This window comes from Typopeltis vanoorti, chromosome 9 (genome assembly GCF_054136105.1).
Source record: "Typopeltis vanoorti isolate ZY-2024b chromosome 9, IOZ_Tvanoo_1.0, whole genome shotgun sequence".
Classification (NCBI taxonomy): domain Eukaryota; kingdom Metazoa; phylum Arthropoda; class Arachnida; order Uropygi; family Thelyphonidae; genus Typopeltis; species Typopeltis vanoorti.
The window spans coordinates 54,284,503-54,300,846 of record NC_143557.1 but is presented as its reverse complement, the minus strand read 5'-3'; the positions used below and the strand labels follow the sequence as shown (position 1 = coordinate 54,300,846).

General features: G+C 37.1%; 1 protein-coding gene across 1 annotated transcript in view; it reads left to right on the top strand.

Annotated features, from left to right (window-relative positions):
- Positions 1-16,344, top strand: part of LOC150103053 (phospholipid-transporting ATPase ABCA1-like) — an 859,669-nt gene that overhangs the window by 595,165 nt on the left and 248,160 nt on the right. Inside the window, exon 28 of the mRNA XM_090398068.1 lies at positions 16,035-16,095. Coding sequence (XP_090254194.1) covers positions 16,035-16,095 — 61 coding nt within the window. The remainder of the gene's footprint in view (positions 1-16,034; positions 16,096-16,344) is intronic.

The following is a 16,344-nucleotide window of genomic DNA, read 5'->3' as shown; positions in this document are numbered from 1 at the left end:
TAACATAATGAGTACTTTTCACCATTCAATCCCACTGAAAGAAATCTCGATCAGTGACTACTAATAATACAATATGGGATACAACTGAGACTACTGAAGTGCAATCATCTGCAAACCATCATTTTAACCTGTGGTTCCCTCACAAGAGGAGATGGAATTCGTTAGTGGGATATCTGAGTGACCAAGAGAAACTGCTATGGAAAAAATGTAAAAAATCTGGATCTCTCCCTCTCAAATTTTTATCGATCTTATTTGTCTTATTATAAATTACAAGAAATTGAGACTTGTACTTGTCATAGCAGACAACAGATAAAGATTTTCATAGTGTAAGGCAGGGGTCAGAAACCGGTGACCCGCGGGACCGGGCCGCATGCAGCCTAAACGTGCATTTTTGGTGGCCCATAAAAGGTTGACCATACTTACATGGCATGTGGCCTGTAAGATGAATTATTTAAATAATACATTTTATAATATGAATAATAAATTAAAAATAATTTTATACCTATATTTCTTGATATTGCCGTGCAACTTGGTGCGAGTCAACCTTGTGAGTCATCATGAGTGGGGATAACAAAGGCGACTTCATCTGACAACAACGGAGATTTTGGCGCACATTAAAGAACTCATTTTCGTTAGAAAATATCCAAATATTTTATCGATGCTTGGCAAAAAAGCAGGGAGACACACATATTGCGATACATAATCTATATTACTTTGTTTTTACGTGATAATAATTTTTCATTGAGTTTCATTTTTATGCTTCTTTCATATCTCATACTTTAAATATTTCTGTGTTTTTTTAAGACTAATATAATAAAAATTGATAACTCAAATATTTTTTTCACTTACTATTTTCACTTAATTAAACGCTTGTGGCCCGATTATTAAAAATAAAAGTTGAATGTGGCCCGCGAGTCTGAAAAGGTTGCCAACCGCTGTAAGGCATTCATTTCTGCTTGGATTATATGCTCAAGAAGTTTTATGTGGCTTTGGTTTGCAAATGCTACTCTAAAAAATCTATGTAAAGGCAATTATTATTATTATTATTATTATTATTATTATTATTATTATTATTATTCAGGCCTCTTTTGCATAAGTTTCTGTGAAGGATTTCTTTCCAAGGCTTCTTCTTTTCTGTTTTCTATACCCTTCTAAAAAGGGATACATCAGGATTACCCTTTAAGTCTCATTTTTTTCTCTCTAGTCTTAGAACCCCTTTTTAAAAATACAGATCACTCATGTTGTTAGAGGTGTGAAATCATCTGTAGTGTCTGAACAGAGCAATACTGTCACATATGTTGATAGCATAGATGGAAGTATGTTTAACTTGGACTATCTATATCTTCTTCAGCTTATTGCAGCAAATGAATGTGTATATGGTTTCTGTTCAAATCCAGAGAAAACTGTCAGAAAGCAAATTTTGGAAATTTCACATAGGTTAAGCTTCCTTATGTCTCTAGTCATACTGTTAAGGCCATTAACAATCTCAAAGAGCTGATACCTTTTAGGAACAGCTATTTGTGTTTCCATGACAGAACATTAGCAATTAAAACAGTCACTCTCTGTGTTATGTTACAGTATTAATCTTAGATATATCAGAGACTCAGGAAAAAAACATTGTATAGTCCATTAATCCTTTTGTGGAATTACTGGAAACATGAGAAGTGTGACAAGTACTTCCATCTCCAGCCTAAGCAAAGAGAATTCTTACTTCCACAGTCAGATATTCGTGTTTTGTTAACACTGTTCATGCTGTATTGGGAATGTATTAGTATTCATTGGCAACCAATGAATACTCAAGTATTCATTGGTCGCTCTCCCCCCCACAACAAAGGGGTGGGGGTGGTCAGTGAAGATGTTGGACCTTATACAGAGCTGGTAATCTCTTGTATATAATTTAGGCAGGCAGTTTTTCACTAGGTTCAAATCATGCAGTTAAACAAGCTGTATTGTCACTTTGTTGAATTATTTGATCATCATTCTTTGAAACTGGAAATCAATTCGATTTGCTCCGATCCAACTGTTGACATGGATGTTTTTTTGCATGTCTTTAGGTAGAAGATGAATTGTATTGCTTGGTGTGAGGTCACCAGTCTGCTTATTGGAGTCCTGAAAAGAAGTTCCCTATTTGGTTTTCTAGATCAGGAATTCTAGATTACCTAATCTGTAGCCCATCAATGGCACTAATACTAATGTACCATTACTGATACTTTTTTTTAGTGTAAATTCTAAACACCAAAGGCTTACAGTCTTGTGAGAAGAATTCACATTAAAAAAAAAAAGTTGAAGAAAGCCATTGAGATTTAGCTTTGTACTTGCAAGTAAAGTGAGTAAAATCCTACTGCTGATTGAGGTATATTTCAGGCCAATGAAATGGTGAAGAACTATCCCCCTTCCCCATCCTCATCACACAAGATATCTAATTTGGATTATATAATTACTCTGGATCCCAGTGATGGCTTTTATGGTCAGTTAATTTACTGAAATTCCTACCTACTGTTACGAAACAACAAGTTTTTAATTTTCCTCATGAATGTTTTTAAGTATTACATATAGAAGGAGTTGAAAGCACTGGAAAAATTATCAAAATAGAATATATATAAGTATTAAAGGTTTCATCTTTCTTTTACCCCATTTTGTGGCATGAGGATAGTGAGAGTGAATGATACGAAAATTGAAGAGAGATTTGAAAGCAAAGTGGGCGAAAATGTGGCAAGAGATGAAGAAAATGTTGAGCAAAACGAATAGAACTATAGATACGTATGGAAGAGTGAAGGCTGGAATGAATAATGACCATATGAAAGAACTAATAAATGACTCACGAAAATGAACTGTAGTTTGTATGTGAGATAAGTTTGAGGGAAGAATAAAACAATAAAACTGTATAAGGGTGATGGGCATGAATGGTTATGTTGTGAATCATCTGGAGAGAATGCTGCTGAAAGGAAGAGTAATGCTTGTGGAGAATGGATCTTAGCAAGTAAGAAGTAATGTAGAAGGTAGAAGAGTAAGGAAGGAGGAATTGAAGAAGTGCTTATGAAGGGAGAACTCTATGTTGTGAGTGTGGAGAATGAGAACAAGATTGCAAGACAGATAGGGAAACTTTACCCCAAAATTGTTGGAATAAGTGAGATATAGTTGGACTAGGATGTCATCCTCATAGGAATAGAGACGAAAGCTATGATACTTTTTGTGAAGATAGAAAAGGGAGACGAAGTATTGCCAATGATAGAAAAGATGTTGTGTCAATGTAAGAGAGAAGTGGTGACAGTGATTTTGAGGCAGTATGGTGTGAGATAGAGGTGAACAGAATTAAATATTTAGTTGGATAGTGCTATGGACTTGAATGTAGAAGGCAGTGACAATGAATTGTATAAACAAATTAGCCAAGCAATAGGAAAAGAGCAATTGTTACGGGTAACTTTAATTATGGCAACCTAGTCTGGGAGGAAAAGATACCATCCAGAAGTAAAGAAAATGAATTTATTGAGTTTTTGAGGGACAACTTTCTTGGACAGTATGTAACGTGCCACATGTGAGAATCAAGGGTATTGGATTTGATCATCTCATCAGATGATATCATTATAAATAAGGTTTGACAGTTGGTGAAAGTGACTGTGAAGTGATAACCTGGGTAGTTTCCAGCTACTTGTGGATTTCTGTGAGGAAATAATATATGTGGAACTACAAAGCTAGGTATTATGAAAACCTAAGAGGACAGCTATACTATGTAATGAGGAGCTGGGAAGAATGGAGATGACTGCTGTTTGGGTGCTATTCAAGAACTATACAGCAGAAGCCGTTAAATGTATTCCAAGGGGCAGAAGATTAAATAAGGTAAGTGTAAAATGAATGAACAAAAAAACTAAGCACGCTCTGGAAGTAAAAGGCATCATAGAGATGCCTTTTTCTTCCAGAGTATAAGATGAGTGGTAATAATCAGTTGCATGAGGAGTAGAAAGAACATGCTAGGAAATTAATTTGGTTGGTAAGATTACCAAAAAGTGCAGCATGAGCACAGTTACCTAATGAAGCCAAAAAAAACAAATAATTAAGCCAGGGAGCTATTTTCATATGTAGCCAGCAGAAGAAAGAATGACAATGATTGGAGAAAATAGTAAAAGGGTAACAGCTGCAGAGGATATAGTTGAAATATTAAATGAATAGTTCATAAAGATATTTTATCCTTGTAAATAAGACATCTTGCAGAGTTTGATAGCAATGGAGAGGAAGGAGGAGGTAAAAACACTGATTGTGAGTGAACAAGTGGTATTATGGGAAATTGAGTAAACTTAATGGTAATAAGATAAGGCTGTGGCTCTTCAATGATATATCACTACATGTTTTGAGGGAATGTGGAGGCAAGATTACATTTGCCTCAATGATATGTGTCAAGAACTATACAACACATATATGCCAGGTGTTGTGGTTAAGTTATTGGATAAGTTGGTGAGAACTACGTGATCCAGAAGTGGGTTGACAACAATAGTATTATCTTTGATGGACAGCATGGATTTGCTAAAGGGAAGTTATTATTATTATTATTATTATTATTATTATTATTATTCAGGCCTCCATGGAGTCAAAAAACTCATCATGGAAAGTCCTTCCTAGGAAACACAAAGTCTATCAAGACTCATCGCAGGGGGTCCCTCCCAGGAAACACAAAGTCTATCATACCACTCCTTAAACTCATTGACCGTTCTCGCTCTCACAACTCTATCAGGCAATGCATTCCACAGTTCAACCACCCTCCACGCAAAGAAACCACTCCTCACCTTCTTGCTCACGGTTTCCTTTCATAACTTTCAGGGATAGCCTCTTGTCATCACTCCTTCCCGCTGTTTGACCAAGCGAAAGAACTCCCCAGTATCAACTACCTCTCAACACCTCTCTTTAAAAGTCTCAATCATATCACCTCTCCTTCTTCTATCCACCAAACTCGCAGTCCATATTCCCTCAGCCGATCCTCATAACTAACATTGTACAGTCCTGAAACCATCTTTGTTATCTACCTCTGTACCCTTTCCAAAGTTAATTTATCCCCTTCAAATCCTGGGGACCAAATCTGAGAACAATAGTCTAAGTGTGGTCTAATCAGGGTCATATACAATGGAATGATAACTCTTTTATCTCTGCAGATTAGCGTCTTTCTCAGTATTGCAGCAATCCTCTGTGTTACCTTCACCACCTTTGCAATATGTCCCCTGAATTTCAGGTTTCTCTCAATCATCAACCTGAGATCTCTTATCTCTCCAACTTCCTCCAGTACAACTCTTCCAATAGAGTATGAAGTGTCCCACACCTCAAGACATTACATGTTGTGAATTAAACCGACACCCCCATTTATTTGCCTGTCTGTCTAGCTTATTCAAATCCTTTTACAGGGCTACCACATCTGCACTATTTTAATAATAACCCCTTCCCAGCTTCATATCCAATCCACTGACAATGTGATTGATATAAAGATTAAACAATATAGGTCCCAGTACTGAGGGATCCCACTAGTAATCTTCTGCCTCCTTGAAACTGCCCCACCATACACAACTCTCTGATATCGTTCGGATACCATTCTGATACCTGTCAGACAGACAATCCTGAATACAGTTGACCATCCTGACATCCAAACCCATGTGCTGCAACTTGCTTATCATATGGCACCCTGTCAAATGCCTTTGCTTAATCCAAGAAAATGGTAATATATGCCTTTCCCTCATTCTATTGCTCTTGTAACTTTATTATAAAAGGCTAGCATATTACTAAAACAAGAGCTCTGCTTAACAAATCCATGTTGACTCTCACAGAGAACATTACCCTCATCTGCCCAATGCTGTATATGGTCCCTCACTAATTTCTCCAAAATCTTAACAACTACTGATGACATACAAACTGGCCTATAATTAGACACTTCCAGTCTGCTACCTCCCTTATGCAATGGCACATTATCTTACCTTCCTTCCATTCCCTGGGCACCTTTCCTGTAGCCAGACTTTCGTTGCAAACCCAAGTCAAAGGAGCCGTCAGTTCTTTAGCACATTCTCTCAAAACTCGTTGTGAAATTCCATCCAGTTCCACAGCTTTACTGACATCCAGAGTACTCAGTATTTGGAACACACTCTCCTCCTGTACCTCTACACCTCGAACCTGCCCTATTCCTATAGTATTAAAATTTACTCCTCCAGGATGAAATACTCCAATAAAGTGTTTATTGCATAGTTCCACTATGTCTTCTGCATCAGTCACTCTATTCCCATTTCTATCCCACAATGTCATTCTTCCACAATCATTTCTCCTCCTACTGACCACCTTGCTAAAAAATTCCCTAGGATTTTCTTTGGATCTTAGGGCCAATCTCTTCCCATATTCCAGTTTCTCCTTCCTTACCATACTAGTCACTCTTCTAGCCTGTGTCTTATATTCTTCATGCATCTTCTCTTCACCTGTCTCCTTATATCTCTTCCATAGCCTCTTTTTCACATGCAGTTCCTGTTTAATATTCTTTGTCATCCACTTTACACCAAATTGTGTCCTCTTCTTTATTTGGGGAATACAGCTTACTATTGCTGCTAACAAATATTTCTTCACAATTTCCCAAGCACTAATGATATCCCCAGCCTTCCAATTTGTCTCTCCAAGAAACTTCCTCAAGTTGATATCTGAGACTATTACAATCACCTGCCTTATAATTCCACATATGTTCCCATCTCTTTGATACTCCTGCATGTCTATTAATCTTCCAAGTCAAAACCACATGGTCACTCTCTCTCCAACTGGTGGGAGAGATGTCATCTCAGTTGTTATCAATTCTTCTGATGCTATAACCAAATCTAAAACTCTTGAAGTTCTTGTTCCCTCTGTCAAATGTTGCCTAAGACATTTGTGTCTCAAGAATTCTAGAAATTCTATTCCATTATTGCTACATGCATCTTTCTCTCCCCAATTTCTACTGTTGTATTTAAAATCTCCTATAACAATCATTCTTCTTGCACTTGCCAAGTTCAACTGTCTAAACATCTCCTGGTTTCCACCCTCTGTGCTCCTTGGTTTGTAGCAACACCCCACTAAATATCCTGTCTTGTCCATTTCTACCTCACACCATATGCTTTCAAAATCATTATTGTCGCTGCCTTCCAAAGCCTCCACTCTTAGAGGATATAAGTTGTCACTTATCATAAGCAGTACTGCACCAAAATTCTTTCCCTTCCTATCCTGCAGAAAAATCCTATACCCTGCTACTTCTATTTCTGTTATTATATCCTTTTCTGTCAACCACATCTCAGTGATCCCAATAATCTATGTCCAGGCTGATGCTATCAGCACCACTAATTCCTCTCCTTTATTCCGGATACACCTGGTATTAGTATAAAGCATAAAAATGTCGCTGTTTCTATACCTAGCATTACCCCCTCTAGACTCCACTCTGGCCTCAGCATTACCTAATGTCGTACCGCCTTCTCCCAAGTACCCATTCCCACAAGAGGCCACCCCCTGCTACTATCCACCCTGGGTATTCTAGTTTCCCTGCATTGACACACCGACTCGTTCAGAACAGCAATCTCTCTGGATGCCTATGTCCTTCCTCATTCACATGCAAGTGGTCTCTCACATGCAATTCCTTTCTGTCCTCAAATGCCCTATAAGCATCTACATATTCCAATCCTCTCTTCTGACATATTCTGACTAATATGCTATTCAGTATTACTGCTCTTCTGCTCAACTCGTCACTATCATACCTAGGCAACATGCACACTATCTTTCCTCTCTGTGTTTTCTTTTGTACAACCTCAAGCAAGAATCTCATATCTTTCGCTGCCCAGTTTACATTGCCTCTCAAATCATTCTTTCCTACCATCACAATCATCTCATCCACCCTTTCACCCCCTCTTAGTTGCCATAGCCACACTTTCTATTGTTCCTCCAGGCAAACACTCCTCACGCATCCTATCTTGCACACCATGGATCATTGAGTCCAAATACATTACACCTCTTACCACCCTGTTCTTCGATTGCTGACCTGCATCCCTCACTCTCTCTCTCTCTCTCTCTCTCTCTACTCTAACACTTTCTCTCTCTGTTCCCCTACCTACCTTCCTGACATTACTCTGTCCCTGGTTCTAGCACTCTTTCGCATTCTTCTCAGCCCCCCCCTCTCTCCTGTTCTATCATTCCCATAACTGTCTCTCATTCTCTCTCTTCCACTGATCCTATTCTCTTCTCTCTTTCATTCATATAACTCTCTTCTATTGTTCCTATTCTCTCCTCTTCTATCATTCCCATAACTCTCTCTCACTCCTACTCTGATTCACCTTGCATTCATCTCTTCCATTCACCTAATCTCATCTTTTACACTTCTCATCTCATTCCCTACACATTCCACCTGCTCTTTCAGCTCATCTCTCTCTCTCTCTCTCTCTACAAGTCAGCCACTCTTGTTTGCCATTCATCTTCCCAATTGAGACCATCTCTGTAAACTTCACAATCATTCAACCTTCCCACACTCTCATTTTTTCATTCATATTTCTCTTGCTATTCTCATTCTTTATCATACCAATCATCTCTCTACATGGAGAATCTCCTGCCTCTGACTCAACGAGGTCAGTTATAATCATCTCTAACCCACGAAATTCCTCCTTGCCTGCATTTTGCATGTATATTATTTCCCCTTCTCTCACCTGCCACATATACAACTGCTGGGACGCATACATTCCACAAGTCACGCATGCCACAAAATCCCTTATTATCACTCAAAACGAAGTCCTTAAATGGGAGAAGACTTGGTGATATGCCATTTGCAATTTTAGCTGCCGCCATCATTCAAAATAGTGTCGAGGAACTATTACCACTAAACGCTAAATAAGTATAAATAAGTATAATTACAGGTATAACTATATAAATTAACTATAAGTCTAAAACATATTTAAATATACTAAATATCTAAATAATGAAAGCTGATGTTATCTTCTTCTCTTCCATGGCTATGCATTCAATTCCAACCCTGCCTTCTCTGTAACCAAAAATAGACAATATAGATACAACAGCTAATGCCAAAAACAACCACTGAAGGACACTTGTATTACAGAAAAACAAAGTAGAGCAAATCTCGACAGAAGTCACACTATTCATTGATTAAAAAAGCACTTTTTTCAGCACAGCTCAAATCCCCTGCCACGTTCTTCGGTGACTCTAGCGCCCTTTAGTAATCTACTTACTTATTACAATGAGGTGATGGCTTCCTTGACAGAGAAGAAGGATGCACAGTAGTATAGTTAGATTTTGTAAGGCTTTTGATAGATTATTACTTGATAAGTTGATAGTCAAACTTGAGCGGATGGGGATGGATATTAGATTAGTGCATTGGATTGGAGATTGGCTATCTGATAAGTATCAGCAAGTTGTGTATGGGAGAGCAATATCCAGGAAGAGAAAAGTCACTAGTTCGGGGATCTGTTTTAGGGCCATTGCTGTTTAACTTGTATGTTAATGATATTGGTGAACATTTGGATGGGGATATTCAGTTGTTTGCAGATGATGCAAAGTTGGGGTGAACTATGAAGAGTAGAGAAGATGTTGCAGCCTTATAAGAAGACTTGAATAAAATGAGTGAATGGGCATGGAAATGGAGATGCGAGTTCAATGTTGCAAACTGTAAGGTTTTCAAATTTGGGAAACAAAGATGGGATGTATTGTTTGAGGTGGAGGAAATAAGGGATCTTGGGGTGATAGTGGATAACGATCTGAAATTTAGGGGACAAAATGCCAAAATTGTGAGGACGACACAAAGAATTTTGGGAATGATGGGCAGGACACTGACTTGTAGAAATAAGGAGATTCTTGTTCCATTGTATAAGGCTTTGATTAGGCTACACATGGACTACTGTGCCAAAATTTGGTCACATTTGGAGATGAGGGCAGAAACAGAAGCCATTCCTGGAAGCTGTTTAAGGAGGGTTTGAACAGGAGTGAGAAGCCAGTTTTTTACATGTGAATGATTGGAATGCCTTGCCTGAGAATGTGGTGTCTGCAGAGAATTTGAGTGCATTTAAGGCATGGCATGATGAGACCTCCTAGATGATTCCATGGGGTCTTGAGTTAATAATAATAATACTAATATAATTGTTTATTATGAGTCTTACATTGGGTCAAGTTCCAACAGAGTGGAAGGAAGACAAGACTATACCTATTCATAAGGGAGGTGACAGAACTCAAGCATCAAATTAAAGGCCAATATGTTTGTCAGTTGTTATGGTTACACAACAATGTGGGAGAAGTAGATGTGAACCAACATTCAGAGTTGGGTTGACAACAGTGGTGTTCTCTTTGATGGACAGCAGAGATTTGCTAAAGGAGGAACTGTAAGATGTCATGTGTTTTAGTAATCTGATTACAATAAAAATGAGATTGGATATTGGATTAGTGATTGGCTTACAATAAGGTGACAAGTGCTTTGGAGAAAGGAACTAGATACACAGTAATATATGTAGATTTTGCAAAGGCTTTTGATAGATTGCCATATGATAAGTTGATAGTTAAACTAGAAGAGATAGGATTGGATATTAGGTTAATGATTGGCTATCTGATAGACATCCACAAGATGTGTAGGTAAGAGCAATATCCCAGGAGAGGGTCTATGGTCTATTTTAGGGCTATTGCCATTTAACTTGTACGTTAATGACATTGGATGAGATTTGAATGGTGATATTCAGTTGTTTGTGAACAATTCAAAGTTACAAAGAAGAAGAACAATGAGGAACAGAGCAGATTGTGGATTTACGAGATAAATTGAATAGGCTGGGTGAATGGCAACAGGAGTGGTGTTCATGACTTATTTTTAATGTTATTCACAACACCAACAAACTATTTTATAAAAAAGATTATTATTATTATTAACTTCTGACCTCCATGGCATCAGAGACTCATCGTTTAAGGTACACACTATTGCACACAATGCTCTTCTAGCCGTGCCTTAAAATGATTCAATGTGTGTGTACATTCACAACACACTCAGACAATGCATTCCACTTACCAACCACCTTCCATGCAAAGAACCTTCTCCTCACTCCTCTGCTCACAGCCTCTTTATGCAGTTTCCAGCAATGGCCTTTGTTCTACTCACCCTTCTCTCATATGAAAAATCTCTTCCATGTCAACCTGATAACGACCCATGACTAGCTTATATGTCTTCCATCATAACCTACTCTTTCTCCTATTCATGAGGCTTTGTAATTTACATTCTCTTAATATGTCTTCATACTCCAAATTTCAAAGAGTACTGACAACCCTTCTGAATCTTCTCTTGACCTTTGCCAACATATCCTCGTCACCATGAAAACCTGGAAACCAGATCTGTGCACAATAATCCATATGAGGCCTGATCCAAGCCTTATACAATGGCATCATAACCTCTTTATTTTTGCATGTCACGGTCCTCTGCATCATTGCCATTATCCGATGTGATGTCTTCACAACTTTTACAATGTGGCCCCTGAATTTCAGGTCCTTCTCCACCACCACCACCACCACTCCAAGATCTCTCGTTTCCTCTACCTTCTTTCAAGTTTCCCCACTGAGTGTATACTTTGCACCCCATTGTTGCTTACCAAATTTCAAAACTTTACACTTTGCAACATTGAACTGATAGTTCCACTTACCTGCCCATTCATGCAATCTATTCATAACATCTGCTTGACTCTACAAGCAGATGTTATGTTTATGAAATGTAAAACATGATCTTCCCTTAAGCATTGCTCTCCCTAATTTTGCATTATCTGCAAACAGCTGCATATTACTAGTTAAACCCATCCCACTATCATTAATATACAAATTGAACAACAATGATCCCAAAACTGACCCCTGCGGCACACCACTAGTGAGCTTTTTTTTTCGGGCTACTGCACCCCATTCACAATTTCTGATACCTGTCTGACAGCCAGTAAATGATCCAATTCAAAAGTCTGTTATCCAATCTCATCAGTTTCAATTTATTTCCCAGCTTATCGTGTGGCAGTCTATCAAAAACTGTATCATAAACAAAATCCAAATACACTACTGAATATGCATCCTCCCCTGCCCAAGGTATTTGTCACTTTATTATAATACATAAGTAAGTTAATAAAACATGATCTCCCTCTTAACAAACCCATGCAGATAACTACAAAGAATACTGCTGTTTTCAACCCATTTCTTTATCCTACCTCTCACCAATCTATCTAGTACCTTCACTACAACTCCAGATATACAGATTGGCCTATAATTTGAAGCCAGAGCCTTATCACAACCTTTATGTGCAATTTTTCCTTCTTTCCACTCCCTTGAAACCTGTGCTGTTGTAAGACTCTTAAACAAGTATGCCAGTGCTGCTGCTGATTTCCTGGTGTTTTATTAACTTGCTTATATTTTGCCGAATTTCAAATCATCATCAGAGCACAACACAGCATGTGTTATCAGTTCAATTAAGGTTTTAAAATTATAAAAGAAAGATAGGATGTAGGGTATATAATGGAGGAAGTGAAGAAAATAAGAGATCTAAGAGTGATGGTGGATAGGGATCTAAAATTTAGAGGGCATATTTCTAAAATTATTAGGATCGCACAATAATGACAATGATGCAGAGAACATTGACTTGTAGATGTAAAGAGATTATGGCTCCATTGTATAAAGCTTTTGTCAGACCACCTGTGAACTATTGTGCACATATTTGATCACCTGGTTTTCAAAACGATAAGGTCCAGAGGCGATTGACCAGGGTCATTTTTGATCTCAGGAATGCTGAGCATGAAGAAAGATTGAGAAGATGGAATTTATAGAGTTTTGTCTATGGAAAGAGGTGATATGATAGAGATGTGTAAGTTGATAAGGGGTTCTTATCAGATTAATGGTTTTTCAGATAATGGTTAGAGACTAGAGAGAACAAGAGGTCATCCCTGGAAGCTGTATATGTGTATAAAGAGGGTGTGAGCATTGGAGTAAGAAGCAGTTTTTTTGCATGGAGAGTGAATGATTGGAATGCATTGCTTGAGAGTGTGGTGCCTGCAGAGAATGCTGATGGATTTAAGGTATAATATGATGAGCTGTGTGTGTGTGTGTGTGTGTGTGTCACAGGGAGACTTCCTATAAGGATGTCGGAGGATAATGACGATAATAATAATAATAATAATAATAATAAAGAAGCTGTACTTCTTTAAACTTTAATGACAGTCTAAATTTAAGCTCGGTCTGGTTACTACTAGAATAAATGATAACATCATTAGCCAATAGATCTCGTATGCAATGAATCAAAGTTAACAGCACAACATGCAGTGTGGATGTTGTGCTTTTTGCTTAGAGCAGGGGTCGGCAACCAGTAGCCTCATGCGGTCGAAATGTGCATTTTTGCTGCACGCATGCCATGTAAGTATGATCAACCATAAAAGGTTGATCATACTTACATGGCATGCGGCCCTAAAATTTTATCATCAAGAAAAGACATTATGGACATTTCAAGAGGACATTATCTACTAGTCAAGTGCTAGATGGTCAAGTAGAGGTGCTGTGCTAAAAGTATTTTTTTAATTTACGTGAAGAAATAGATATTTTCATGACAGAACACGAAAATACTGTCCCACAACTATTGGATATAAAATGGATTATGTCTCTTGCATTTATGGTAGACATTACAACTACCTTAATGAACTTAATTTGAACTTGTAAGGCCAAGGTAAATTACTATTAGAACTGTTTTCTGACATAAAAGCTTTTGAAGGCAAACTATGTCTGTTGAAGGAATATATGATGGAAGAAAATCTACATGATTATATATGTTGCAAACTGGCATCTACAGTTGGATGGCAAACACAAAAGCAAACTTTTGTTGATATTATTGAAGATTTACAAAAGAGAATTTTTAATAAGATTTGTGGATATAACCCTTTTAATGTCGACATTGATGACCTACCAAACCTACTACTGATGGAAGTTTTTCAATTGCAACACAATGAAATATTAAAGAATGCATTTTCATTAGAAAATATCCAAAACATTTATCGATGCTTACCAAAAAATTTGAAGGATTAATCAGTTTTGCAAAGAAGATGATACTTGCATTTGGAAGCACGTACATTTGCGAATAAGCATTTTCTGCCATGAGTTTTAGAAAAAATAAATTTTCTTCTCGACTGACTGATGAACTTTTGCTTGCTTCAATTCAAATTTACATCTCAGGTTATAAAGTGGATCTAGATAATTTGGCTAAGGGAAAACAATCACAAAAGTCACATTAAGCAGAGAGACATACATATTGTGATGCTAAAACTATATTACTTTGTTTTTTATTATTATTATTATTATTACGGGTATCTCCATGGAGTCAGTAGACTCATCGCGGGAGACCCAAGCTAGCAAAACAATATCTGTCATATCTCTTCTTGAATTCATTTACAGATGAAGAGCTCACAACAAAGTCAGGCAATGAATTCCACTCATTCACCACCCTCCAGGCAAAAAACCTTGTTCTGACACCTTTGTTAACCACACTCTTCTTTAATTTCCAGAGATGACCTCTTGTTCTTCCATCACTATCACACAGCTGAAACATTTCCTCTGCATCTACGTGATAATAATTTTTCATTGAGTTTCATTTTCATGCTTGTTTCATATCGTACTTTAAATATTTCTGTGTTTTTATTTTAAGATTGATATAATAAAAATTTATAACTAGAGTATTTTTTTCACTCACTATTTTCTATTAATTAAACACTTGTGGCTCGATTATTAAAAATAAAAGTTGAATGTGGCCTGCCAGTCTGAAAAGGTTGCCCACCCCTGGCTTAGAGCATAAAGATTGCTGGTTTGTTGAAACTTTGAACCATGATATTATTTGATTGCATTTATATTGAAGTTAGTTGTGCTTTTTTATTTCTTGTATAATCTTTTTCTGAATATGAAAAGCAGTTAAGGTGTCAAAACTGTATGGTTCCTTATTCATTAAAATATATAACATTAATCATTAAAACACATAGTTCCTCTATGAATGGTTAATATGTATTGGATGCTGTATTATGTGTGAGCAATGGAGTAAGAAACAGGTTTTTTGCATGGAGAGTGGTGAATAATTGGGATGCATTGCCTGAGAGTATAGTGTCTGCAGAGAATGTGGAATCATTTATGGCTAGTGTAGGGGTATTGATGAGGTGTGTTTGTGTATGTGCGTGCGAAAGAGAGACTTCCCAATGATGAGTTTTTGACTCTATGGAGGTTGACAACTCTTTTAATCATGGGGATGTATCAAGATACTTGAGATATGAGAAACAGCATTATTAAGATCCCACCCAACAACAGAGGCTACTGAATAGCACTCAGAGATTACACCCTTACTAGGACTCTGAATTTCATATTGCCTGCATCAACATTATAATCCTACATTTTATCCTCAGTGATATTTGTGTGTGTGTAATATAATCCCACACACAGGAGAGATTTCAGAACCTATAATACAGTAGCACTCTCTTTAAGCGAAGTGAGAGAAAGACAAAATATTGAAATTATTCAACAGAGTTTAATTTTCTTAGTGCTGTGTTTTCATTCCACAAAAACCACAGGATGACTTTCAACAAATATGTAAGCATATATACAAGCAGCTATTCACTACAACAGAGTATTCCTTTGGTCCTCTCCAGATTCACTCTTGTAAAAGTTGAGTGTAATACAATGAGTTCTGTAGCGAACTTATAGGAACCTGAGTGGAAAGGCTACTAGAGCAAATTTTATTTAGAATAGCATTTATTGTGATGTGGATCTGGCTGACTTTTTGCAAATTAATTAGTAAGTGAGTTTGCTATAACAGTATTTGCTACAGTTACAGCTGAATGAATTCAAACATCGCATTATTAATATAAACTGAAAAATAAAACATCTCAGAATAATTTTATCATTTCTGAATGGGTTATTACATAATTGAAATAGAGAGGAAATAAAGTTCTATTTTAGGTAATGGTTTTAGATATATTTCAATTTATTTATTTCTCTGTTTATAATAATCCATTGTGTTCTGTCTTTTCTAGGTATCGATATTTACAATCATCCCCTACATCTGACTTCTGAACAACTAAGTGCAAGTACTATGTAAGTTGATATAAATTTGTGTGTACATGTCCTATGTCAGAGTATTTTTGTTTTTCTCAAGAAATGCACACATGATATGCAAAGGTTTTTATCAGGCACTGTGCTTAGCAAACACCTGCTAAGAAAATCAGCACACACTTCTGACAGAGTCTCTTACAATTCTATAATAAAATTAGTTTAATCCTTTATCCAAGTGTGAGCAAACAAAGTTTGCACCTGAAAGTATCTTCAGGACTGGGGTAAGGTGGT